At 35.3% G+C, this 27,478-nt stretch overlaps 1 protein-coding gene across 1 annotated transcript; it reads left to right on the top strand.

Moving 5' to 3' along the window:
• Positions 1 to 1,524: 1,524 nt before the first annotated feature.
• Smp_144910 (putative collagen alpha-1(V) chain precursor) lies at positions 1,525 to 22,472 on the top strand (the record flags this gene model as incomplete). The annotated part of the gene is made up of 12 exons (XM_018797191.1): positions 1,525 to 1,552; positions 1,862 to 1,968; positions 4,720 to 5,079; positions 6,509 to 6,805; positions 7,970 to 8,581; positions 11,661 to 12,074; positions 13,775 to 14,024; positions 15,008 to 15,456; positions 16,539 to 17,386; positions 19,091 to 19,290; positions 20,808 to 21,005; positions 22,218 to 22,472. 9 exons carry the CDS (start codon positions 1,525 to 1,527, stop codon positions 16,995 to 16,997), a joined length of 2,976 nt encoding a protein of 991 aa, XP_018652257.1. The 3' UTR covers positions 16,998 to 17,386; positions 19,091 to 19,290; positions 20,808 to 21,005; positions 22,218 to 22,472.
• Between the last annotated feature and the right edge of the window lie 5,006 nt (positions 22,473 to 27,478).

The following is a 27,478-nucleotide window of genomic DNA, read 5'->3' as shown; positions in this document are numbered from 1 at the left end:
CACAGTATTACATCGGAATAACTTGGACGATGTAAATGTAAATTTACGAATATAAATATAGAAAATTATTATTCAATTATGGTGTCTCTAATCTTGAACATTATTATCAAATGTTTTAAATATGTTTCAAGCATAGATCTCTTTAATAGCTTTCACAAATGAACAATAATCACTGACTTTTAGTAAAGTTTAGGGTTAGTAACTCTATGATATACTTTTTTTAAAGTGAGATAAAAAAATACATATGACAAACTAACAATTATTGTCAAATCAGTAACTGATGCCGTCAGTGTAATTTCATCAACTTTGAAGTGCGTCCCAGTAGTTGTATAACACTCAATTTACAATGATTACTTTACCTAGAACAGTTTAATTAGTCAAATAGTATTAAGAATTTGTAATATATAATAATAATATATGTATTGTAGTGAACAAGAACGCGGACGGGGGACAATCAAATGTATTTTAGTACCGCATTACAGAATATCTCATTAAAATATGAGAACCATATAGTGAACAGTTAATTTGCAAAATAACAATCAATTGTCTCAATTTGACTATTACTTCTGCAAATATCCATCCATAGATCCGATTATAATTGCTCATTCATTTTTGTACCAATTGTGTAGCGTTCCCATTCTCTCCTTATCAATCTTCTACTGAAATACATTCAATGCTTGATCATCGTCATATACTACTTATGTGGATATCAGTAACCTACACTACAGTATAATCAAGTTTGATTTAGTACTTTAAACTAATAATCTGTTCAAATATTTGGGTAGTCTATTTTCCAATTATATAAATATCATAATAAAACTCCCTATTTTACATCGATATGAACTCATTGAGCATGAATGTTAACTGCATGTGCATACATGTGATTATAGAAGGGTTGCAATTAATTGCAATATTAAATGCCAGAAGATTCAAACGGAAACATTACAGTTATTAGTATATTTCCCCCCTCCTTTCAAAAGCTGTAGATCAATGCATCGGCGTTCATTTATTCAACATCTTATGGATAAAAAAAGGAAGTTGTATCATTTCAACTGATAGTCACCTTTCTCCATTAAAGATGAGTGGACAGGACTATAATTTAAATGTATATTAGAGAGGAATTCTTTGCAATATTGCATAACTCGTGTTGAGAACTAGTTATTCTAATAAAAATGTTGTAGTATGAAATAAAGCCATTATAGTATGTGCTGTTGATGTCGACAGATATAAGTAGTATGTATCACTAATCAAAAGTGGAATGTCTGGAGGCAGAAGGTTGGGAAAATTGAAAAGAAGAGAACAAGAACAAAGAGTAATCGATATGGAAATGAAGAAACAGTGAAGTTTGAGACAATCGATGGATATTTTACAAATGAAGTATTTACAGTATGGTTCTCAGATTTTACTAAGAGATTCTGTGATTTTTGTGCTCACATATAATTAGTCGTCTCCATCTGTATTCTTGTTCACTACACCATTATTACTATTATATAGTTTTAATAGGATTTGAGATCGGCTGAAAAAATGACAAAACTAGGGACTAATAAAATAGGTAAATCTTCTGTTCTCATAGTGTGAACTCTATAAAATTCACATATGGTCTAACTCAGAACTATAAATTCTTTTTATGGAGGATATAATGTTATTTCAATATTGATTTAAAGTTTAATACACCATGTATCCTTAGTCGAACTTCATTCAATTTTACATTAAAACATAATCACATTATTTAGTATCAACCAGTTGGTAAATATTCCATGTTAGATATGCTTGATATGATACATTATTTGACTTTTGTGTGTCTATTTCAATGTTTCTTTTTTTGAAAAGAAAATATTTACTCTCTCTCTTATTTGTATAGGTGAACGAGTTGTACGTATTCGAAGACAAGGTGATGGTGTCTTAGATGAAGATATCTCAGCGAGTGGTGGAGACGATGATATACCCGAAACTACTCCAATACCATCGGTATGTAAATAAAATTATTTTATTTTTTGTAAAGATGTTAATTATCCTAACAGTGGATAAGCTTTTTTCTTTCCAAACTATATAAGTCCTTTAAAATATATTTTAAGGTTAGTCTACTTAAAGTCAGTCAATGATGTAAACTACAAAATTCAAAAATCTCCGAAATCCCCCCTTACCGAAAAAACAAGAAGGTGAACTTATCGGTTTATATCGGGATAATGACTGCTGTCGTATTAAAATCGGTGTGGATGTATGTATGCATGCATCTAATTTACTATATAAAACTTCATTGAATACTTCAGTCAACTTTTATGAATAAATTCCAAATTCATATAACTGTCTCTAGAATTAATATCCGTGAATTTATAGGGTACCTGCTCCTCAATGTTTAATACATGTGAAATATCTGCCATTTCTCTGTTCATTTTAGTCAGGGAGTACTGGCATGTAAGAGTATAACCTTCACTGAAGATTTCATCGCTAACTCTAACTTTCATATTATTTGTTTGTTTTTACATCTGTCAACTTGAGATCGCCTACAGTGTCGTATTTTCATAGAAAACACGTATTGAAACATAACTAAAGTGAAGTTCTCAATGAAAACTATACTATTATATTGAATACTGACATATAAAATGAAAGAGAAAGTACATGGAAATGCTAGATAATGTACCTTTATTGAACATTGAAAAAGGACGATTATCCGTACACGATTTTAATAAATCCTAAAGCAAACTGATCGGTTATATAAATAAATTAATATATTTGTAATATATCAATGAATAGAAAAATTAGATTTTCTGACGTTTCGTGACTCAGTGTAAGCCACTTCTTCAGAGAATAAATGACCAAATTAAAATCAATCCAATTTGAAATAGTACAACGAAACAACACGAATATTAGGTGATCACCTAATGCTCAATGCTCAATTTATTCAAAATGATCGGTTATATGCTGACTGAATGCAAACAATTCTAACATTAACTATACTACTGAGATCTAATTGTATCCATAGAACATTCTAATTTGTCTAGGATAATTTATTTGAGTGATATAATTCACAATAACCATGTGATTTAGTTTGTTTTAAAATTATACAGCATTTTCACAAGTTTTTGTTTCATTATTCTGACATCTTACCGTTGGTCACCAGAAATACACTCACTGATCAAGTAGATATAACACATAAAAGTTTCATTACTGAAATATGATTATAATCAATACTTATATTGTAGTGTATGTGTTGCTTATGGTGACAGATATAAGTAGTATGTAGCAGCAATCAGAAGTGGAATGCCTACCAGCGGAAGATTGAATTAAGAAGAATAAGAAGGAAAACAGATAACAATTGGAATAATAACAGAATCATGAAATATGTAAAAACAAAACTGCTGGAAGATGTGCAAATAATGTACTCAATTTATAGTTTTCATGCTTTGTGAAAACACTATGTAATACTGCATAAAACAATAAACTGATTTTCCCCACATGAGTCTTCGTTCGTTACAATAACAACTAGATTTACCGAAACTATCAGAAAGATTCTGAATCCCATTAAAATGAAGTACTAAAAATTTCACGACATAATTACGTTAATAAATCAATAATATCCAGTAATAAATGTTCATTTTTTAAAGAAATTACTGAATATACAACAAACAGTTAGAAAAAGGCAACGGTACAAGTGGATTGAAAACTCATTGCAGTCAAACCCTGACGAATAAAATGAAGTGAAATGAAACTCTGTTACTGTTTAAGTCATTTTATTATGAGTTAGGACAACTTTCTATGTTGAGAGATTCATAAACTTCAAATGTGATGTCAGAAAAACGTTCGTAATCAACTAAAAATTCATATACTTTAGTTCCACAAGACATCATTTGCAACCCGAATAGCTTGGGATCTTATCTCAAGGAGAGCATTGGTTCACTCAAGATTGCAGGTATGCCTTGCTATGAATGCTAGTTGGCATGAAGTCTAGATTGAGTTCGGTTTCCTACCAACTACCTCTCATCATGTAATATTGTAAAGGAAGACGTCGAATTAAAAACCGAACGCTACCAAAGTGTCTAACTCTGAATAAATATTAATAATTACAACATACATACCGAATTTACAGCAAATAAAATCTGTGGGCTTGTTTCATCTCTAATATCTAATTCTTAATTATATTTTTCAATCGACCTTATGATGGAATATAAAACTTGTCAAGTGGTTGGAGGTAGTAAGAAGGGGGACCCTTCTCTACGTAAGTTGCATGTTTTTTGGTACTCATCAACAAGACATACCTGTAGTATTGAAAGAAAGGATGCTCCAGTGCGAGATTCGGATTCGGGTCATTCGGCTTCACAATCTGAGGCTGTTCGGATAACAGATAAGTCTGAAACTTGTATTTGTGCTAACTTATAACTTGAAAGCCGAATGCACCTGGTTTCTAAGGTTAATTATAGTGATAGCATACCTTGGATGACTAGAATTCCTTGTGTGCTATTTGAAAGAAGATCGAAAGTTTTACTATAATCTACTCATAAATTCACAGTGATTGTGTGTATAACATAAGTTAGCTCATAATGATATATTCTTCATAATGACCAAATCCTTCATCTATCACATGGGAAAAACATATTCATTTTAATATTTATCACATATCCTTATAAATTAACGAAAATTATTTATATATTCATGCATGAAATATTGAACTATATATCCATTATTCATGTTTATCGCTTTCTTTTGCTTAATTTTTTTCAGAGTGTTAAAGGTCCTGGACCATTTTTACAACCAAATATAGTAACAGGTCCTCGAGGGGCTCCAGGTGAACCTGGTCCACCTGGACCATCAGGGCCTATTGGACCACCAGGAAAAATGGGTGAACCCGGGCCACCGGGACCAGCTGGAGAAGATGGTGCACGTGGACCACCAGGTCCATCTGGTGACCCAGGAATCGACGGTAAACCAGGTCTAGATGGTGAATCTGGTCTGCGTGGAACTCCAGGTCCACCAGGACCAGTTGGTCCAATGGGTTTAATTGGATCTACAGGTCCACCGGGTCCAATGGGTATACCTGGTCTTAAAGGTATAAAAGGCTCCCCAGGTATTGATGGACCAATGGTAAGTTAAATTTGTTACCAATAGTAACATATGTTAGGAGTAGATGTTTCATGTCATTAAGAATTTTACAATGTTGATAGTACGTCGCGTTATAAAAAACAAACAAACAAAATATATATTATGGTTTCTAATACTGGAAGATATGCAGTTAAAAAACTGTAATTTGATTTTAAACATATTTTAGATAAAGAAGAAGCTACAAAAACTCTGTATATATATTTAGTAGTTAAGACTTAAACCAATAATAGAAAGCTTGTTCTGTCATTAAGAACTGTTTGATATCATTTTGATACCGCTCATATAACACTCTAATTTCTTATTTCTTTGAACAAACAACCCATGATACCGTTATCTTTAGTAAATTCGCAATCAAGTCTAAAAACGGTAGATTCAATAAATGTTAAGCTCCTTTATGACTTCAATTTGGTTTTAAACGAGATTTACAAAATGTTATATTTGAGTCTTTCAGCATAGATTTTAATTTGGTGATATCATTTTCTAATGAAAATAAGTTTTAAATCCTCACAATATCGACTTATTATCTCTGTATGTTTGATACAGTCATCCTCTCGTTCTTTAGTTATCTTGGAGCATTGACAACGTGTATAAAACAAGGGGAACAATCATTCAAAGATTTGGAACAGAGTTTTACTGATGTCATCAAAACATAAGTTTCATGGTTTTTTGAAATTAATGTAGATATTATCAGAAGGGGTTTTGTGGAGATTTAGTATTTTCATAGTTGAAAGCGTGAGTCAATTGAAGCTAGACCACCAAGGAAAACCCGGAAGCACTGGATGGCCGCTTCGTCCTATTGTGGGACTCCTCAGCAGTGCGCGTCCACGATCTCGCACTCGAGAGATTCGAACCCAGGACCTACCAGTCTCTCACCAGAGCGCTTAACCGATAGACCATTGACTCGGCATCCAACAGTGTTAATGTCTAACTTCAACTGATCCACGAAGTTGAGCAACCGTTCACCAATTGTCTTCAGTGAGTTCCTATCTCACAACAGAGGTGGTTTAAATTCCACTGGTCACTGCATGTTCATGTTTCGTGCTACTACGTTTTCGTAGAAGTATTTTTAACTTTTATAGTTATCAAGTTTGTAAACGTGGACGTGTAACAAGTTTTCATACTTTTTTGAATAATAAATAAAATGTATTACAATCCAGAAAAGCAAAATGAATCTCACAAATGAAACCAAGAGCCAAATCTGCTGTCTTACAGATCACTCACTGTTGGAGCTTCCTGAGGATAGCATGTTTTTTATGTAAGGATTTCCATGATTTTCTATAAATAACTTGTTTTAATGTGCCGTGAAGGCTTATAGGTTCACTTCGTAGCCAGTTGTTATTTACGTGATATATATTTAAACTGTTGAATTACTATAAATTAACTTTAGTAAATATGTATATTTATATTTTAGGGTGAACGAGGTGAAGTTGGCCTTCCAGGTCCATTTGGTCCACCTGGACCTAAAGGACCAACTGGATTACCTGGTGCTCAAGGCCCAGTTGGTCAAATGGGTACACAAGGACCGGATGGATTTCCTGGGCTTATAGGTTCTATGGGTCCTCAAGGACCTCCAGGACCTTCTGGAATGATTGGACCAGTTGGTTTAAAAGGTGATGAGGGACTTCAAGGTGCACCAGGTTCTCTTGGTGATCCTGGTGATCCAGGTTTAGATGGAAGTCCAGGGGCTGATGGTGAACCTGGACCGATGGTAACTTGTCTTTTGTTTTGCGAATTACTAGTCTACTTCATTTTTAGACTTATAATATCCTTAACATATCTCTGTGAATTTTTCAATATTTTATTCAGTTAACCCATTTAATGTAGCGTAGTTCCAGTACCGACCTACTCTCATCATCATGTATTCCTAAATTTGTTCTAGATTAGTTAGCTTGAATCACTTATATTGAAAATAAAACACCCAGCTTCCTGTTTTAGTTAGTGATCCACTCTGTACTAACCAATGATTACAGTATAACTGCAGATTACAGGTATGTTGGTTATAGATGTCTTAATAAGTTACATGTGGTATCACTGTTGAGTAACCGACATTGAGATTAAATGAAAAGTATTTGATAAAACTGGACTGAGAAGCAGTAATAAATGAAGTAGTTTGGTTATATCTTGTACATGCTAGTTCATTGTCTATATCAGGGTACAATACAGCCAAAACTAGGGTAATGTCGAAAGAAAGCTGTTCGTTTGAGTCGTGCAAAAAGATGTAGACTTCCCGACTAAGGTTCTGACCTCGAATGAACTATGGTTAAGAATCAAAGACAACACCTTCTGAGGTCTTATAATGTATTAGATATGTTGGCTCATTATTTTTAGAAACCTTGAACATGTTACTATTCCTCTCTCTTTTGTTTGTCCATTTTAATGTCTTCCCATCTACGGTGATTTCCTGTTTTTCTTGTATTGTTGCAATATCGGCTAACTTAAACGGATATAAATTAGTGTAAGCATTATTATATTAGAGGACATATCTGTCTCGTTATCAGTATGTCTAATCATGTTTCACTTCATTGGTATATTTGATCAATATGAGTTTGAGGCACTGATTGTCAGTTGTTATCGTGGCCCAAATAATTATCAAATACTTACTACTGAGTAGCTCAAAGGTTAAAATATGAACTCTTCGGTGCTTCTTAGTATTCAGTTGTTGCTTATTTAGTGTTCGTTGCTGTAAAAACGTATTTTGATAAACCGTTCTAGATTTTTAATGGTTGATTATAAAATTGAAATTATTGATTATTGCGAAATAACTATGTTCAATGAAATAATCTAACATCGGATAAGTTCAATCATAAGCTTCATTCCATTTTATCTAATCCACTCTAATAGTTTTTTCCAATCATTTCTTGTTGACATTTAGGGTCCTGCTGGTAAGGATGGACCGTCAGGATTGAAAGGTGAAAGAGGAATACCAGGCCCTATGGGGCCCCAGGGAACTACCGGCCCAAGAGGATTGTCTGGGGGACCAGGTTCACAGGGGACTCCTGGAGAGAAAGGGGCTGAAGGGGCTCCAGGACCACAAGGATCTACAGGTCCAGCTGGACCAATGGGACCACCTGGAGAACCTGGTGATAGAGGGCTATTTGGTCCAATGGGAGATATAGGAAAGCCTGGTCCACGAGGTCCACCAGGTGAAACTGGACCGAAAGGAGATACAGGGCTGATTGGTGCTCAAGGAATGCCAGGTAATCCTGGATTAGACGGACTACCTGGAATGCCTGGAGAAGCCGGTAATGATGGAGAAATGGGTAGACAAGGTATGCCCGGTCCACCGGGATTACCTGGACCATCCGGACGAGATGGTGAACCTGGTCCCAGGGGTTTTCCAGGTTCCAAGGGTCAAGATGGCTCCCAAGGTGTACGTGGCGTGATAGGACCAAGAGGCCCTTCAGGAAAAGATGGGGATGACGGTGAAATGGGTGCGGCAGGACCTCCAGGACCTGCAGGACCTCCTGGCCCATCTGGACCGCCGGTAAGAAATACTTTTCACACATTACGTAATAGAATATAACTCACTTTAATGTATGCTTACTCTATCAATGATAGACTCGTATTACAGATCCTAGTAACTTAGAAACCAACAGTTTATATAAAGTAAGAGGGAGATTTTGATTCAAAATTCGAAATCACTTTCATACGACAATATTCCTTAAAGTTAATTAACGATGCAGTTATCTGATGTAATATTAAGAAATCATGTGGAAAAGGAATGTCCGAAACGTTTTAAGAAGTTAGATAAATGAAAATGATAAGCGAATGATTTACATTTACATCTGAACTCACTACTGATTATTTCATTAATTTGACTCGCAAAAGTTTAAAAATTATTATTATCTGATTTACCTCTTAGTTACATAACTAGTTATGATTCATAAAGTTTAACAGATGATATTGACTTCTGACAAAAACGTATCCGTATATGTAACATTTACGATCTAGAATCAAAAATTTCATATATTTTCATACTGCCATGAAACAGAATGACGACATATAACCCTACAATGTTAGGTGGTTGAGGGATGTAGTCTGGAAACCTTGTTCTATCTGCTTTTTATGTTAAATGGTTCTTGTCAGTAAAGGGTACCTTCAGTCTTGTGGAAGCTGATGGTCCCTGTAAGGTTTAAACCCCAGCTACCAAATTTCATAGTCTGAGGTTCTGCTAATGAGCTTCTTGGGTGGGGTGACCTCTTGTAGAACTGAAATATCTACATCGATTGGTCATCAGAGCGGTCCTATGAAGATGTTATAAATGAGTTGTAGATAAATTTTTTATCATACGATGATGTGAATAAGAGAACTGTTCGAAATTAAGAAGTATTAGACGATTGTTTCACACTAATTTAAGATTATTCATCACATTGAATGCCTTTGATTTTACATGAAATCCAACTTAAAATCATTTAAGTCTTACAGTCACCATCGTAACACTCAGCTACTGAGTTGATATTTACATCAGTTATCGATGAAGATTTCCATAATATTAAACACAAAGCCTAAAAGAGTACCGTGGTAAATACTACTACTGCCCTACTACTACTACTACTACTACTAATAATAATAATAATAATAATAGTAATAATAATAATAATAATAGTAATAATAATAATAATAGCCCTACTCCAAATACTTATCCTTGCTTTTAAATTGGCTTATTTAGACTATGGTAGATGGGAAACCATGATTAGACGGAGTTAACTGGGTTATAATTTCAACAGATTATTGATACCACTGAGTGGGAATCGGGTCATACTATTATCATATGACCGTAGTTTAAAAACGTGGATCAGTATGTTCCTGTTTTCAATGGTCCACAGATAACACATCATACTTCCTTCCTTCCTTACGCCTGTTATACATGTGGAGGAGTACAGGTCACCCACCAGGATTCCTCAATCTTCTCATTTTTCAGTCAAGCCTTTTCGGTTGTTTCCCATTGCTACTCATTTCTTTCTCGTCTGCCTCCAGTTCCTGACGCAGTGTGTTCTTTGGTTTATCTTTTCCTTTTGCCTTCAGGATTCCAAGTTATTACATGCCTCGGTTTTCAGTTTGATGATTTCCGTAATGTATGTCCTATCCATTTCCAACGTCTTTTCCCAGTTTCCTCTTCAGCTGGAAGCTGGTTTTTCCTCTCCCGTAAAAGTTTGTTGCTGATGGTATCTGGCTAGCGAATATCGAGTATTTTGCGCAGACAACTGTTTATAAATACCTGTATCTTTTTGATGTTAGTTGTAGTAGTTCTCAAAATTTCGGCTCTGTACAGTAAAACCGTCTTAATGTTGATATTGAAGATTCAAACTTTGATGTTGGATTTCAGACAGTTGTTTTGAGTTCCATATGTTTTTGAACTGTATGAATACTTTCCTTGTTTTGACAATCACTGCCTTTACGTCTGCATCAGATCCTCCTTGTTCATCGATGATGCTGCTGTCCAGGTACGTGAAAGATTCCACTTGTTTGAAAGCTTCTCCATCAAGTGTGATTTGATTGGTGATCTCTGTAATGTATTTTCTCTTTGTAAACGTTGAGGCCTACTGTTTCAGAGGTTGATGTTACACTAGCTGTATCCAACTGCATTTGTTGGTGTGTATAGGATATAAGAGCCACCTTATCTACAAAATCCGAATCGTCTAGTTGCATCCGATCTGTCTATCGTATTCTTTGCATCCCTTGAGATATGGTATTTGCGATCTAATCAACAACTGGAAGAAAGATGAAAGGCGCTAGTAAGCAGTGTTATATGACACCAGTCTTCACTTGAAACGCATCATTGAGCTGCCCTCTTCGTTTCTTTATCTTCATACAGCATCTTAAAAACATTATTACTTAAAAGAGTTTGAGCTATCTGATTTTCGATATACAGGACCGAACTTTAAACAGTCTTATTTGGTAAAACTTCCGTCATTAACATCCATAAGGGGATGATTAAAACCTTTCTAACAATAATAATAATATTATATATATATATATATATATATATATATATATATATAATATACACTATACTGGTTTGGCGAATTAGTGGCTATCTGGGTTCGGCAGCTAAGGATATAAAGCATTAGTGTTTGAGGCTTAAGATAATGAGTTTAGGTTTTAGTGTGAACAGTAACACTGGGGCTCAGATACATCTGACTGACGATTACCAGATAGGCCGAAACGTGCGTTCTGAATGCCTCTGATAGTCGAAATCCACACTCTTTATAAGAGGGATTATTAAGTTTTATAGTAGCTTAGCTGCTGAGTTGAAATTCAACAGAATACATTTTCTTCTAAATTAGTTAATTGTCAGTGATAAGTAATAATGACGATGGTTGATTTGGATGAATACGAATTGATTTTCAATCGAACAAATCGAACCGTAAAACATTGAACTAGAGTCAAGGAGGAAAAAATAGTGAAAATAATGAGAAGGAAGATTTCGTCTGTACTGTATATTTTGCAAGATTTTGTGTAAAGACATGGTCTATTGAGAAAGAAATAAACTGGTTGTACTTATCAGCTATTTTGGTCCAAAAATCACGTAAATTTTTTCTTTTTCTCCCTTTTTCAAAAAGGGTTTACGTGGTGGTCGAGGCTCATCTGGTGAGCCAGGTGATCCAGGTCCTTCAGGTCCACAAGGTAGTCGTGGTGCAACTGGTGCTCGTGGACGTCGTGGGAAAGTTGGAGTTCCTGGTAGTCCTGGAAGTATTGGCGGTATTGGAGATAGAGGTCCACCTGGTCCAATTGGACCATCAGGTCAACCTGGTCCTATTGGACAACCAGGCCAACCAGGTGGTAAAGGTCCAACTGGAAGAGATGGAAAACAAGGCACAGATGGAAAGCCAGGAACTCAAGGACAGGTTGGTTTACCAGGTCCAATTGGTGAACGTGGTGCTGCTGGTGAAGACGGTGAACAAGGTTATCCAGGTGTACAAGGCCCCAAAGGTGAAGTTGGTTCACAAGGTATACCTGGGCGTACTGGACCAGCTGTAAGTCATTAAATGTCGTAACATGAATTATTGTTTGATTAACAGTTGAAGTGAATTAGTTTTTGTACATTATAACTACAATTAATATGTATTTCTTACTGTTATTGTTACATAGCATAATAAATGATTATCTAGATGCATCATTTTACTTTAACTAACTAGCTGTAATCACTTGATCAAACAGCAAATTAGTGTACTTACGAACTGTTACATAATAATTTTTACTACTATGTTCCGTGTTTGTTGACTGTTTAGTACATACAATTTTCGTAGTGAAAAATAATTTCCCGAAATGAATGGCTTTGTAGTCATTTTACGATAGTACCCACCTTTTTAATATTGAAAGACACTACTAATCAAAGTTTCTCTTTTGAATATTCAATCCATTTCACCTCACAGCTCATATAAGATATGTCTCCTCATCTTCTAGGTAGTTAGATTAATAGTCTCATGTTCATTTATCTCGGCCTACATGGTTACTTCTGTCCATTATCGTTTTATTTGTTTTTCTTCTAGGTAAAGTGTCTGATAGAAGATGATATCAGATTCGTCGAATTATATTATATCAAGATATTTTTATGCGTTTTAAAGCTAGTCTCTATCAATAATTAAAATGAATTTTCAAAGTTCTTCTTATAACCTATAACTAATGAAGTCAAAAATGTTTACCATGCTATAGTCACCCACCAATAAGATTGAACTTCGGTTGCACAATTTATTATCAATTGGCTGAAAATGTGACGTAATGGATCACGTCTAAATGTATCATGCTAGCTCTAGCGTTTCCTCTTTTGTGATCAGAATACAGTAATAGCTATCTTCAAGTTAATCTTTCCTGCTCAGGTTGCGTCCAGTGAGATTCGATGCACCGTTAGACTGTAACTCCTCGTTTCCACTTTTTATTTGAATGGTCTTCCAGATCTCCTACATTGTTCGGACATTCCGAGTACTGAAATCAATTATTGCCTAATTTCTTAAGAAAGCCCATCGGCCTGCTAGCTTCCGAAAAATCTCGACTTTCACTATGAGGTGTCATAAACCTCCGCTCCTCACATATTTCGGCCTTATTTCTATTTAAATAAGATCCGTAAATAGATCGTTCTTAAAGGAATGTTTGGTTAAAACAGACTTTTAGTGATATTTTGGTTTGCTATAAATTTGTTTAAATTAACTTAATAACCGGTTATATATATATAAACTAAAGTCATGAAGATGTTGTTTCACAAACTTCAATGAACATTAATACTATCTCTTCGAAATTATCCTTGTTTGTGATAATTTACTTGTTCTAACTCCAATTACATTGTTTAAAACATTCCAAGAAATATTCAAGATTCCAGGCTTTTCAGCTGCTTTTCCGTTTTAAAATTGTTTGACTTCATATATTCCTAACAGATAATTTCGGAACTGACATAATCACTGTAATAGAAGAGAATCATAGGATGATCGGTCAGAAACCCTTGTTTAGTCGCTGTCTTGATGCATTATCCTATTGATCTTCCCTGAAACTTTTTCTTTAATGAGTTATCTCCATAGGCAGTCCTCAATATTTCACTAATTACCTGAGTAGCATCTCATGTTTCAGTAAAGATCTGAAAGTGATTAGTTATTCATATGTTTATTCAGCAGATCATGTATACCTACTATTACTTTTCCACTTTCACTAACTCTCCCACACACATTCCTTCTGCACAAAATAGGGTCCACCAGGAGTTCGAGGTGGTTCGGGTCAAATGGGTTTGAGAGGAACTAAAGGTCCACGTGGTCCACCTGGAGAAGATGGACCACCTGGGAAGGACAGTGCACCTGGTGAACCAGGACCACCGGGTGAACCAGGTCCACGAGGACCAATCCAAGTTCAAGGTTATGATAATGGTAAAGTTGTCGGCCCACAAGGAGCGAAGGGTTTACCAGGATATCCTGGACCACGTGGAAGACCAGGAATACCAGGTAATGAATAATAAAATTAATCGATAACTACTTTTCTTAACGTCGACCTATGAATCTAGGTTTTTTATAATAATAATAACAATGATGACAGCTATTATCATTATAAAACACTGAATTTTTATTATTGGTAACTCCTAGAATTCGAATGATAGGCCATGGCGAGTGAACTTCAACCATGTCTGGTATGAAGAGGTTGACCACTGATGTCAAGAAGAAACGCTTGCACTACTTCGCAAATCAATTGGAGTACAGAATGTCAACCGTTGGATGCCAACTCAATGGTTTAAAGATTAAGTACAATACCTGAAAGTCTTGGATGCGTTCCTTTGTGGGGTCAGAAATCGGCGGCGCTAAGGAGTACCATACTAGGGTTAATAGCTCTCAAATGATTTTCGGTTTTCAATGTTTGTCTGACCAAGATCAATCTACCTTGTGAATTATACAATTAGTAGATCATTGTGATTTATTTTGGACGGCTTTTGTATAGACTTTATGTAACATCCAGATAAATAGTAGATATAAATAACAGAAATATTGAAATCCAGAGAGAGAAGCCAATTAAGTGTTGAGTAACGAAGAGTAGGTTGAAAAAAAGTTAAAAATAAACAGGTCGAGATATAGTATTTGCTCATACTCACTAATTTATGATCTGAACCATATTGGTAGTTACAGACTCCCTGATTGATGTCTTCACAATGTACCCACAATCAATCATTGAGAATTTTGAGTAATGTGGAGATAAATCGGTTCAAATGTTACAGTTACATACTCATTTTCAATCTTATACTAAATATTAACTAAAGTGTGCATTCAGAGCTTTCCGCCACTATCTAAAATAGTCGTTAAAATTGAAAAACGTGTTTCAAACTAAGGACACTATTACAGTTAAGTTTTGCTTGAACATATACTGAATACTTTAAATTGATTGAATATTTCTTTTTGACACTTACCTACCATTTCGAATTTCTTTTACAAAATATCAGGAGCTCCTGGTGATCCGGGACCTATTGGAGAAGCAGGAGTACCAGGTGAAGACGGTCCACCCGGTCCTGATGGTCCACGTGGAAAAGATGGAATTGATGGAGCACCTGGCCGACCAGGAAAATCAGGTAAACCTGGTCAGTCTGGAGCTGTTGGAGCCCAAGGACCACCTGGAAAACCTGGAGATGCTGGATATGCTGGTCCACCAGGACCATCGGGAATTCCTGGTCCTTCTGGTGAACCCGGTTTACCCGGAATAGATGGTATTAATGGAACTGCTGGTGCCCAAGGAGCTCCTGGCAATCCAGGTGCACAAGGAGCACGTGGTGCTGCCGGACCTCCAGGAATTGATGGTGCTAAAGGTCCACCTGGTGATGAAGGACCAACTGGTCCGAGAGGTCAAGCTGGTCCAAGAGGAACTCAAGGAAAAGATGGACTTCCTGGACTTCAGGTAATAATTTGCGTAAACTTTAATTCGTCTCTCTGGTTTATAACTTCGTTATGATGAAATATGGTAATTATGCAAATGTTCATGGATTATTTACATAATAATGTAAATGATTTTACCGAATGACAATATTACAAATGATCTTGATTAAAGAAATAAAATCGGTAATTTAAGAATTAAGAGGCTTTTAGAAGTTTCTTTTGTATTCAGCAGATTGATGATGTTATAGTGTTGTTTTTAATAAGAGACAGAACCCAATGTCACTTCTGTATAACTACTATCATAGTCAAATATCAATAACAAACAAGTGTTTTTTTTCTTTCATCATAACTAAACTGACATTTAAGCGGACCAATGACAACACTGTTTCACTGGATTATAATCTAATACACTAGGAAACTAAATTCATAGACTATTCATAATTAATAAATGATAATGTATCGTTGTCAATTCATTGGCTCAGATTTCTAAGCCATCACTGAACATATCCTGAAAATGTACTGGAAAAGAATAAAGGATTATATATCTATATAAGCTCTAGACAATTGAACCTATAAAGGAACTCGTAACATTTTTAAGTCCTGTAAATTTTTTCTATAAACCATTATGTCTCATTTACATTTTCAAACGAGTATATGCGCATATAGCTCTGTTCCAAATAGTCGTTTAAGGTTAAAACATTGCTCAGAAACAATGCAATTTTTGATAGTCCTGCCTAAAACACTGAAATTCGTTTTTATTTTAACAGATGAACAATTAAGCCCTTAGAAATTTAGCATTCTCAAAACGTCTACATTGATTTTCTAACAAAAATAAGGCGGGATCGTGGATGCGCACTGCTGGGGAGTCCCACAATAGGACGAAATGGCCGTCCAGTGCTTCCAGGTTTTCCTTGGTGTTCTAGCTTCAATTGACTCATGCTTTCAACCATGCAAATACTAAATCTTCACAAAAACCCATTCTGAAAAATAAGGAAACTTAGCAGAACTCAAAAATTATCATTAGTATATACAATGAAGTTTAATTAAAATGAGTTCCTCTTATTCTTAATCATTGGCTACTGTTCCTTCCTTTCATTTTTCTAGGGGAAAATGGGTGCTCCTGGAAGACCAGGGGCAAGAGGATCGGCCGGGGTTATGGGAGTTCCGGGACCACAAGGGAAGATTGGACCTTCAGGTAAAGAAGGGCCAGAAGGACCGTCTGGTCCTGTTGGTCCACCTGGGCCACCAGGAACAGATGGGGAAGTAGGTGGTGCAGGGCCAGTGGGAGAAGCTGGGTCTCCAGGACAACAAGGTCTTCCTGGAGAACGAGGACTTCAGGGTCCACCAGGTCCTGGGGGAGAGCCAGGCCCACCAGGGCCTAGTGGTCCTTTAGGGATACCTGGACCAGACGGACCGAGTGGACCTAGAGGTGAAGTAGGTGATCCTGGTATAGATGGTGCGCCAGGGGGGAAAAGGCGAAGATGGACAACCTGGACTGCCTGGACGACCTGGAAAGGATGGATCACCAGGAAGGCAAGGGAAGTCTGGACCACAAGGCCATAAAGGTTGGACTGGCCCTCCAGGTGACCCTGGTCTTCCTGGCACAGCTGGACAACCTGGTCAACCAGGACTTCGAGGATATCGTGGACTTTCTGGCTTACCGGGAGAAATCGGACCTGTTGGTGCCCCGGGGCCTCAAGGTGAGGCTGGATTCGTCGGAGAACCTGGTCCTCCTGGTGGACCTGGACCTATTGGAAGAGATGGACCACGAGGACCTCCTGGACATATGGGGAGTGAAGGACCACCTGGACCTCCTGGGCCTCCAGCTATGAGTTATGGAAAGATGTATGGAGATCAAAAAGGGATCACTTTAGAAATGCCCAATGGTACACGCAGTTTTCCAGCAAGATCATGTAATTATTTATCGCGTACACATCCAGGATTACCAGATGGTAAGCAAATTTTATTTATTAAATTATCTAACTTTTAAAACTGGTCCACCAGTTGATCATGAAGAACAGATACTAGCTTCAGAGTTCGTTACTCAGTACTCTGCTATAACATCTAAATGGCAATTATCAGACTAGTGTTTTCCAGAACGAAAATGAAAGCTTTGCAATTAAACCATATACACTGAGATAATACAACATCACTAAAACAAACTAATGTATAATCCTTTGTATGTCATAGTTTCACTAAATACCATGTAAGCGAAATGTTGATTCAAATTATATCTTTTAATAGATGACTGCTGTTCAAACTCCGTGTTATGACAAGTCTATATCTATTCAAATCTAAATATGAACACAATAGTGGATGCAAGAATTAACCCAATAAACGACACCAATACAAATACACTTCGACCATACTTGTAATAAGGCCTCACTGATACTTGAACCTGTTCTCAACTATTAAGAAGACAAGAGAAAGAAAAAGGTTCATCATTTATTCCAGTCGAAAATTACATAAGGAAAAAACTTGATTATTTGTTCAACCTTTTAGTATATCCTTGGAAATCAGCCATTAAGGATGCCAGTTTTACAGCTCCAGAATAAATTTTACGTGAAGGTTCAAACAATTATGAGAAATAATCCATTTTTCAACACTTATCTTAGACTAACATCCAAGTAGTTATTGATAAAACCGAAAAAATGTCTTTATTCCTTCATCAATGAAGTTTCGTATTATATCATAAGTCAGAAATTATATCAAGACAGATTGAACATGAAATATTTAAAGACATTTCTAATTTTTGTCATATCTTAATCAAAACAAACAGTGTTAATAGCAAGGGTGTGAATGTTGCTGTTACTGATAATAAGAACTGAATGTTGATTACTCTTTGTTCGTAATACGTACATCCTAAGAAGATTGCCTCTATATAGTCACTTTGTGTCAAGTTTTTAGAATAGATGGATTGCAGACGCGTGTTTATCCTATTTAGAACTCCTTAGACGGATGTATCTACATTCCGGTGTTGATGTTCACTCAGATACGCAAACCTAGTGCTGATTACCTTAAATTCTGACGCACTATCCACTGATCTACTGAATTCATACACTCACTAAGTTATTCAACGGTTATGATATCTTTATCATTATTAGTAAAGGCTTCAGTTATCCCAGTCCTGAATATCGATAAGGGAATAATTTGAGATTTTACTAAAAAGAATACAGATAAAATAATAAATGAATACAAGTGAAAAGTATACAGAATTATTCTCTGAATTCAATAATTTACTTCCCACTCTTCTCTCTCAGTAATACTGCGGTGTATGCTACTTATGTCTGTCGGAATAAGTAGTATGTAACACCAATCAGAAGTGGATTGGCTGGCAGTAGAAGGTTGAGAAGATTGAATTGAAGAAAACAGGAATGTAAACAAAGATTAATTCTAATAACAACAGGAATGAAGGGACGATTAAGCTTGTCAGAGACAACTGATGGAAAATGTGCAAATAAAGTAGTTAATGCATGGTTTTCATATTCTATGAAAACATTCTATAATTTCGTACTAAAACATTAACTAGTCGTCTCTACCTGATTGGTCGTTCACTGTATAGCAACTACAGTCGGTCGAAGCTTCTCTACGCTGAATGTTCTCTTCACCTGTTTTTCATTGCTTTGTTTTCTCTTTTATTTCTTTTTTATTCTAAGGTGAATATTGGATTGATCCTAATGGAGGTTCGAATAAAGATGCTGTTAAAGTATTCTGTCGATTGAACTCAGGTGAAACGTGTTTCTCGCCTTTAACTTCTTTTTATCAACAACATCAGAATAACAATACCGATATAAGCAAAAAGAAATATTCTGATCAAAAAGATATTTGGTTCAGTCAGTTATATGAAGAAAAACAGGTAAGAAATTAAATAATGTTTTTAGATGGCGACGAATAAAAACAAGTGCTCAATAGTGTTTAGTTTCGAAAGTTAGTTCCCAGAGTCCTAGCGTGTAGCTGTGACCAGGGGACTTTGAACATTTATTTTGTGAGGCAGCTGCCCAGCATGACATTGGATAGTCCTCGATTTGCATCATGAACTGATTGGAGTTAGGAATGTAAACCATCGGGTGTCAGTTCAATAATCAAAATGTTAGGTTCTTACTCTGAGACCTGAAGGTCTTAGATTTGATCCCCTACCAGACCGTAAATGGGTACTTCTGTGGAACCTAATATCAGGATGAAGCATCTGTCTAATGCTTTGTTTTCAAATGATTGTCTAACTAAGGTCAGTCTATGATCTAAACTACAAAAAGATGAAACAGTCATCGAAAAAACATCCTTTTCAGTTTCAATCATTTATCCTCTTAATTGTATTAATTTAAAATTAAGATATAGGTTTTAATAGTTGATCGGCAACATTACTGCATTAATCATTTGACCAAGTTTAAATAGGTGGTATGTGAGCAAAATAATAATTTAAAAATGGTTTTCATAGTGAAATAGTATCGCCTTCATGAGTCACAAGTAATTGGAGAATAAACAGATATCAGTTTTGGCTTAATCTGGAACTCCTTATCGGGTTGCATCTACGATGCCGATGAGTATCGGACCCAGGATTTCTAGGTATTGTAGTAAATCTGTTGCCTCTAGATTAGTGTTATAATCTTTCAATGTTATTATCTTTGGCAAATCCTTTGTTCTCTTAATGACTGAAATTCGTAGTTACGACTTCTCACTCGCAACTTCAAAGATTCATCTTAAAGTTAGTCGCCAATGAGTGAATAACCTACGAATATTAGTCTGACTAGTTGATTTGCATCAGCTAAGAAACTATTAGAAACCATTATGACTTTAATTTGGTTTCAACTGTATGCAAAAGGTTGTTGTATATAACGTAAAACTATTAACTAGTCGCAGTTGAAAATCAGGTTTTATCTTTCGATATTTATTAATTACTGAATGGTAATCAATGTTATGTTCCTCTAGTCCTTAGAGGTGGTCAAATTCTATCAATGAAACTAATACCAAAAACCTAGGTCAGACAAAGCTGTTGTTCATTCTGGGACTCGAAATTAGTACCGTTCATCAACTCTGGGATGCAGGTACATCCAGATGACGAGTACCAAATAGGACGAGACGCGTGTCCTGGATTCCACTGTTAACCACCAACCATCTTTGCTTACAATACTTGTGACTTAAGGCAATATCGAGGCAATCCTCATAGGATGCACATATGTCAATATGAGAGCAATCAATTTCAGTCATAAACATTAATGAGAAGATTCAAACAAACAATACGAAATGTATTTTATTGATTTACTTAAAATATTAATTTAAGCATCATTGTCTCAATTCATAATAGTCTACAATAAGTTGTTCAATGTTCAAATATTTTGTTCTATTTTTGTTAAACTCTTATTTCATATATTTTAGTTTACCTATAATATGGAAATGAATCAGATCAACTTCTTACAACTGTTATCATCGAAAGCTAATCAACAATTAACATTGTTATGCCATGAGATTAGTTTCAATGATAAAAATCTGCCACGTTTATTTACAAATAATAATAAGGAATTAACACAAAATGGAGCGATTCTTCGTTATAATTTACTGGAAAACGATTGTCAGGTAATTAGTATTCATATTATTATTTGTGGATATTGTCGAATTATTTGAAGATAGTGTACACTACGGATAAAATTTAGTCAAAGAACAATTGAGAATAAACAAATACCAGAACAGTTATTTCATCTTGGTATGAAACGCTTGTTATGGCCAGTGGAATTCGATAATGTTGGAAGTGAGATGGATATCATCAATCATAGTAAATGATGACATACAATATCAAAAACCTTCTAGAGTTAAGAGTTACAACCACCAGATGGCATCTTAGTAGTTCTGTTGGCTCAGCCCTCTCTATGACATGTGAAGGTATTGGGTTTTATCCTTGGTGGGATTTTAGATACTCACTGCTGAGGAACTCAGCACTAAGACGAAATAGCTGTTTAATCCGTCCTAGTTACCAGTGATTAAAGTTAATCCTTGATGTATGCAGATAATTTTCTTCACGAACTAAGTTACTCCATTCAATTCTCGGATAAATTCATTTATGGACAAATATAATATCATATAAAACTGAACCTATAGAATTTGTATTTTCAGTGACAAGCATGCTATTACAGAGCTACTGTATTGGACAAAGTCAAGCGATTAACATTCTTCAACTTAAGTTAATCACAAAGATTATTTTATTTAAGCAAGCTTTTATTCATCATTACATGATCATCTAGACCTTCATTGTTTTTAAAGTCATCAATCATCAGTTTCACTACAATAATATGAAAAAAGACAATTCAAATATGATTCCAATTCAGTAGTTTTAAGATTAATCAACCATTCCGTGTACCAAGGATTCTGAATTCAATCCCGAAAGTACACTAGACAGCAGTCGTATACAGTAAGATGTAGCAAATATTCAGTGATGTATCCAGAAGAATTTAAACTGTGATTAGCTAGCAATGATGACGGACATACACCTTATGTGTCATGTTTGTCATGAACTAAATGTATATTCTAAATGACGTTGAACTTTATATTTGTACTATAAAAACGTTTATTCATCTAAACCTGGTTACAAATTAAAACTGTAGGACAAATGTGTCTGTCATTGTGTCATTCAACGAATGACAAGTCATCACAATGTTTGTAATTTTTCGCTGAATTAAAATATAGTTATTCAAACTTACCCTTTCCTATAAACACATCATTATAATATTCCGTTTGTTAACATAGTTATTTTTCCATTCTTTTTGAAAAAAACAACAACTACTAATTCAAAAGTCAACAAAGCCTACATTTGGAAAGATAACAATTGAAGTGGATACACGACCGCAACGTTTACCATTACGTGATATAATTTTACCGAATGGTATTGATTCACAACGAATTCTTGGTTTAGAATTGGGCAGAGTATGCTTCCAGTAGGAAAACACATTTATACTTGACAATACTGATAATACTGATTATGATTATGTTAATTTCTGTGTATGAGTCTTCTAAATTTCTATAAATTAATAAATAAAGTACAATGTATGAAGTATTATTATCATTGTTAATACTAAATGCAACTGTCTATCCCACTGGCTACATCCCACGATTGATCAATCGCCACTAATGATCACATATCATTCATGTTGATAATGACTCGATAAGACAGATTAGTGATATCCACTTTACTCATCAGTGACATAATTGAACTGATTCATTTCAAAAAGTCAAATCAATTTTCATAGCACTTTAATTTACCGACTTTGATCCTAACCAATGAGTTATAGTTCTGTTTTTAGTTATTCAATCTAAAAGTTTGAGTATCGACAGACTACTTACTTCACCTTCAGTAATGTGGCCACTTATTTTAAGCCAATGAACATAATTCAATTCAGTAGACTAAGTAATATCTTCAGCCCTAACATGTAGGTTTACAAATGTTAAGTATTTCTAATAACTGTAAACAAATCTCTATGTTTTATTTACTATCAGCAACCTCGTAGCTTTAGACATCATACTATTTGTAAACATTTTCATTTTCAACATTTTTTATGCATAATTCAAACGTGCTACTCACGAGTAGCAACACACTTAGCATAGATAAAATTCTAATTTTTAAAGGGTTGTGCAAGATCATGGACCAATTGGAGTTAAACATTTAAACAGTTGGATACCAGTTCAGTGATCTACAGGTTCGAATACCACCTGTGGGATCGTGGATGGGCACTGTTGAGGAGTCCCATGTTAAGACGAAACATATGTCCAATGCTTTCAGGTTTTCAGTGGTGGTTTGGCTTAAATCCACTAGTGAATTCAACTGTTAAAATACGTTAGAAGGCACAGTACCCCTGCAAACTAGTTAACTATTAGAGAGTGATTCCAATTTTTCAGATTTAGGTCATTTGTGATCTATCTTAAACCTTATTCTATTTCACTTATATTTTTCACGGTTAAGACAATGAATAATGAAGACTGATAGTTTGACAAATCAATAGAAAAAGTTATTTGCACACTAATGGTTAGCTTTAAAACCAACTCCCAAAATTCTGACAGGAACTTATGACTATTGAAATCTACCCTATCAATGATACTGGATGATGGAAATATTTTGCAGTTACCAATTATCCCTAGTAGCTAGGAAAACACCTTACCCAGTCAATATCCTTTTTGTAAGGAAATACTTAGAAACACCTTATCACACTTTTCCTAAATCAGATTGAACAATTCCCAAAAGGTACTACTGACTTTCGAGTATTTTCTCCTTAAATTTTAAAATCCAAAGGTCACCTGTAATCCTATAATTCCCACTGTGTTTTTGTTTTCTTTTGTGTGTAACATCCATCTTTTGGTAGGTTTTCGTCCAGCCTGAAAGCACTTGGTGTGCTAAGGGAGTGTGAGGAATAGTAAGTCAGACTAACTGGAAGAGTAAAGAACAAGAGAGAAAGTGAGACGATAACTCGGTAAGAACATAGAATGCAATTACATTTAATAACGAAAGTAATCGATAACAGTCAGAAATAACATAAGCGTGAGATTAAAACAATCCGATAATCGAAACCAGAAATCGACAGCGAGACGTTTTTTTCTTCTTAACTCAAGAATCAGAGAATTTGTGTGTGATAATCTAGGAAGAGGCTAGGTGGTTAATAATTGGAACAATAAATGTACCAAACTCATCATTATGCTATAATTACGAATGAGTTGAAGTCACTCATACAAACTGTTGGGTTTTGACTTAATAATTTAGAGGTATCATACTTATATTGGGACATGAAGAATTTATCTCAATCCTACACACGCAGTGGTAGATGTGCACCAAATGAACTTCACTTAAACTAAACCGAAATTGTTATCTATTGTGCTTTCTAGTTGTAAAAATCAACTTCACTTAAGCACTGTCATTGATACAACCATTAGAAACGCTAATCGTCTACTCAGAGGTCTGAATGTTAAGCTCTCACCACAAGGCCAGAAGTTTCTGCATTCCCTCCGCATTATAAGCTGCGAATGGGCATTGTTGACGAGTTACAAAGTGGAATGAAATGGTGCTCCTCGGTTTTCAATGGTTTCCTAATTAAAGTCAGCAATACTCATCTAAAACTACAAAGAAAAGAAGTCATGAATCGATCGTAATTCGCATAGAACTACCATAGAGTATATTATACCAAAGTGTTATAATGCGAAATATAGCGTGTATTGCGATAGGACTACGCGAAATTCTACCGATTGACCAAATTCAGATATCCTAGTTCGACCCCAATACTGTTCCCAGAACACAGCCGTTAAATGAGAATTGTTTATGGGGTCAGCAGCAGAACAAAAATGGTTTACAGACAAGGCATATTTATACAGTTACGATGACTATTAACAGTAACCAATGGAAAGGAAGGACACGTAAAGGTTATAATTAGGACGACTCAAAATTGACCAATACAAAGTGGAATGAAATGGTGCTCCTCGGTTTTCAATGGTTTCCTAATTAAAGTCAGCAATACTCATCTAAAACTAGTCTGAAAACATACCATTTTACATTCGAGATAATTTTTGGGATATTCTTGTGAATATCCTAACACAAAGTTCTATCGATCCAACCTTATATGGTTACTGCTTGTCTTCAATGTGACTGCGTTTGTGAGTTACTATGTGCTAATGTTTGGGAGTAGTTAGATACAATACCTCTATATTTATACTAGAAGCATAAATTTGGATAAAGTACGGTTTTTGAGAGAGAAAAATGTAAACAGTGAGTACATAGTACCACATTTTTCAACAAAGAAAAAGTCAATAAATTATCATCGCTACCATATACAACTAATTAGATTATTAACTGACCGAAAATAGAGAAAGTCGAATAAAGTGATAGAAAGAAAGAGAAAAAGAAAAAAGGAGATGGAATAAACCCGCTTACAGTTTGTATCACAGACTGACCATAGTTAGACAAGTATGGGAAAGACAGCATATCCCGAATAGCTATTTTGTTCCAGTATGATTTTCCTTATCACTGCGGATCCACAAACTCACTGGAAATTGAAGGTATGACCTTCGAGTCACGTGGGAGACGCTTGACCTTTTGACCACTGAGTCACCATCCAATATTTTACACGTCTAAGTTCAATCAAGGAGCAATTTTATACTAGGATGAAACGGCTTCCAGGTTGTCAACGGTTGTCTAAATAAGACAAGTAAATGATGTAACCTAAGAAATTGAAAAATCTCTACAAACCCTCAGTAGTAATAAATTGTTTTGAACAAGTGAAGAAAAAGAAGAAGAAAATGAAATATTATCATGCAGGAATGAAAACTTGTTTATAAGGATGAATGAACTAATAAATAAATAGCCAGTCCATAAATTACATTCAATTGTTTCAGTGAACAACAATAATAACACTAGGTACAGTTTAATGAGTCAAGGATAAATTAAAAGTGCTAGGCTTATGGTAGAGTAATAATGATCCTCTGTGCATACGATTCCACTAAATCATAAAAAACGACAGTTAAATAACCTAACTTCTGAAGACTTTCAGGTATTTCAACCAAATGATTTCTATCATAATGGAATCTTTGAAGTAGTAGAAACAGAGATGAAGATAAGCATATTGTCACAAATATGAAGCATTTTGTAACGGGGATAAGATTGATCCATCTTGAATTTTCTCCGCTGAATTCACAAGTCAACCTGAGCTAGACAACCACTGAGGACCTAGAAGCACTTAATGGCCGTTTCGTCCTAGTATGCGACTTCTCAGAAGTTCGCACCCACGACTCCGTGAGGGAGATTCGGATCCAGTACCTACGGTCTCGCGCGTGAATACTCAAACTCTACAACACTGAGCCAGTATCTAACCGCGTTATTTGTCTAACTTTAATCAATCCATGATCTTCCGCCACCCTCCATCCATTATCTGAAGTGGATAACTGTATCCAACCGACACGGATTGGACTCCACTGGTAACGGCTTCTCACTAGAACTCCAGGAAATCCATCTTGAAGCTAGTCACTAGTGAGCACATGATTATTATCAGTACGGGGATTGGTGGAGATTGTAGTATTTTTACATTCGAATTCGTAAAATAAACTTCGTTACCACATCAGTTTGAATGCTTATTCGACAGATTATGTTTAACAATATCGTAAAGTTAATAAACTGATCGGTGGAATTCGGCGATCATATTATAAAAGATTTGAAAATTCTTAGTTCGATAATATATACATAAAAAAAATGGTGCTAATTGGTAATCAGATCATGTGTATAGAGGTGGATGAACCTATTCTGACTATAGAAATTTATAGATCAATGAAGAATAATATTTAACTACTAACCGTAAGAATCAGTAGTATCAAGAAACGGATAAGAAAAAATATATGACCCACTTTAGACATTGAAAATTTATGGCCTGATCACTCAGCACCCTACCTCTAACATTTTCAGCATTAGTCACTTGGTGTTTGGACAGTGAGTGCACTGATAATCCTTTGAAGACATTTTTATATAATCAAACACTCACAATTTAATTTTTTGCAGTTTGGGGTTGCGGAAGAATTTTCCACCTTCCTTAAAGTTAGAACAGGTCATCAAAAATCGAATTAGTCTTTTGCTTTTTTTTAAACTTTATCGCTCACCAACTCATTAGGTTTAATGAGACCCTCAATATAAGTAAAATAATCAATACAGTCAATTATCACACTTCTTATAATTTGGCAAGATGTTAGCAGAGACCAGCCTTGAAGTAATATTCTGCCTTTTGTACTAATTGAAACTTATCCCTACGTGTCAAGAAAACCCTTCATTTTGTTAAAAATCAATTAGGAAGTCCTCTAATTAAGGTTACAAGCATACAGTCGGCTACCCATAGCAGTATAGGCGTAACTTTGTAATATTTGCTTAGTTGAAATTTTAAACAGCCATATAACTCAAAACTTTACTTCATATTGTATGGTCAGTTAATGACAAATCTGTTGACTAAGCTACTGTCCATCAATGAGGAAAATGCTCTATGATTCAAAATAATGACTCGACTCGAGTAAATATATTCACAATATGAGGGAAAGATATA

This window comes from Schistosoma mansoni, chromosome 4 (assembly GCF_000237925.1).
Source record: "Schistosoma mansoni strain Puerto Rico chromosome 4, complete genome".
Lineage (NCBI taxonomy): Eukaryota > Metazoa > Platyhelminthes > Trematoda > Strigeidida > Schistosomatidae > Schistosoma > Schistosoma mansoni.
This window is presented reverse-complemented; position numbering and strand designations above follow the sequence as displayed.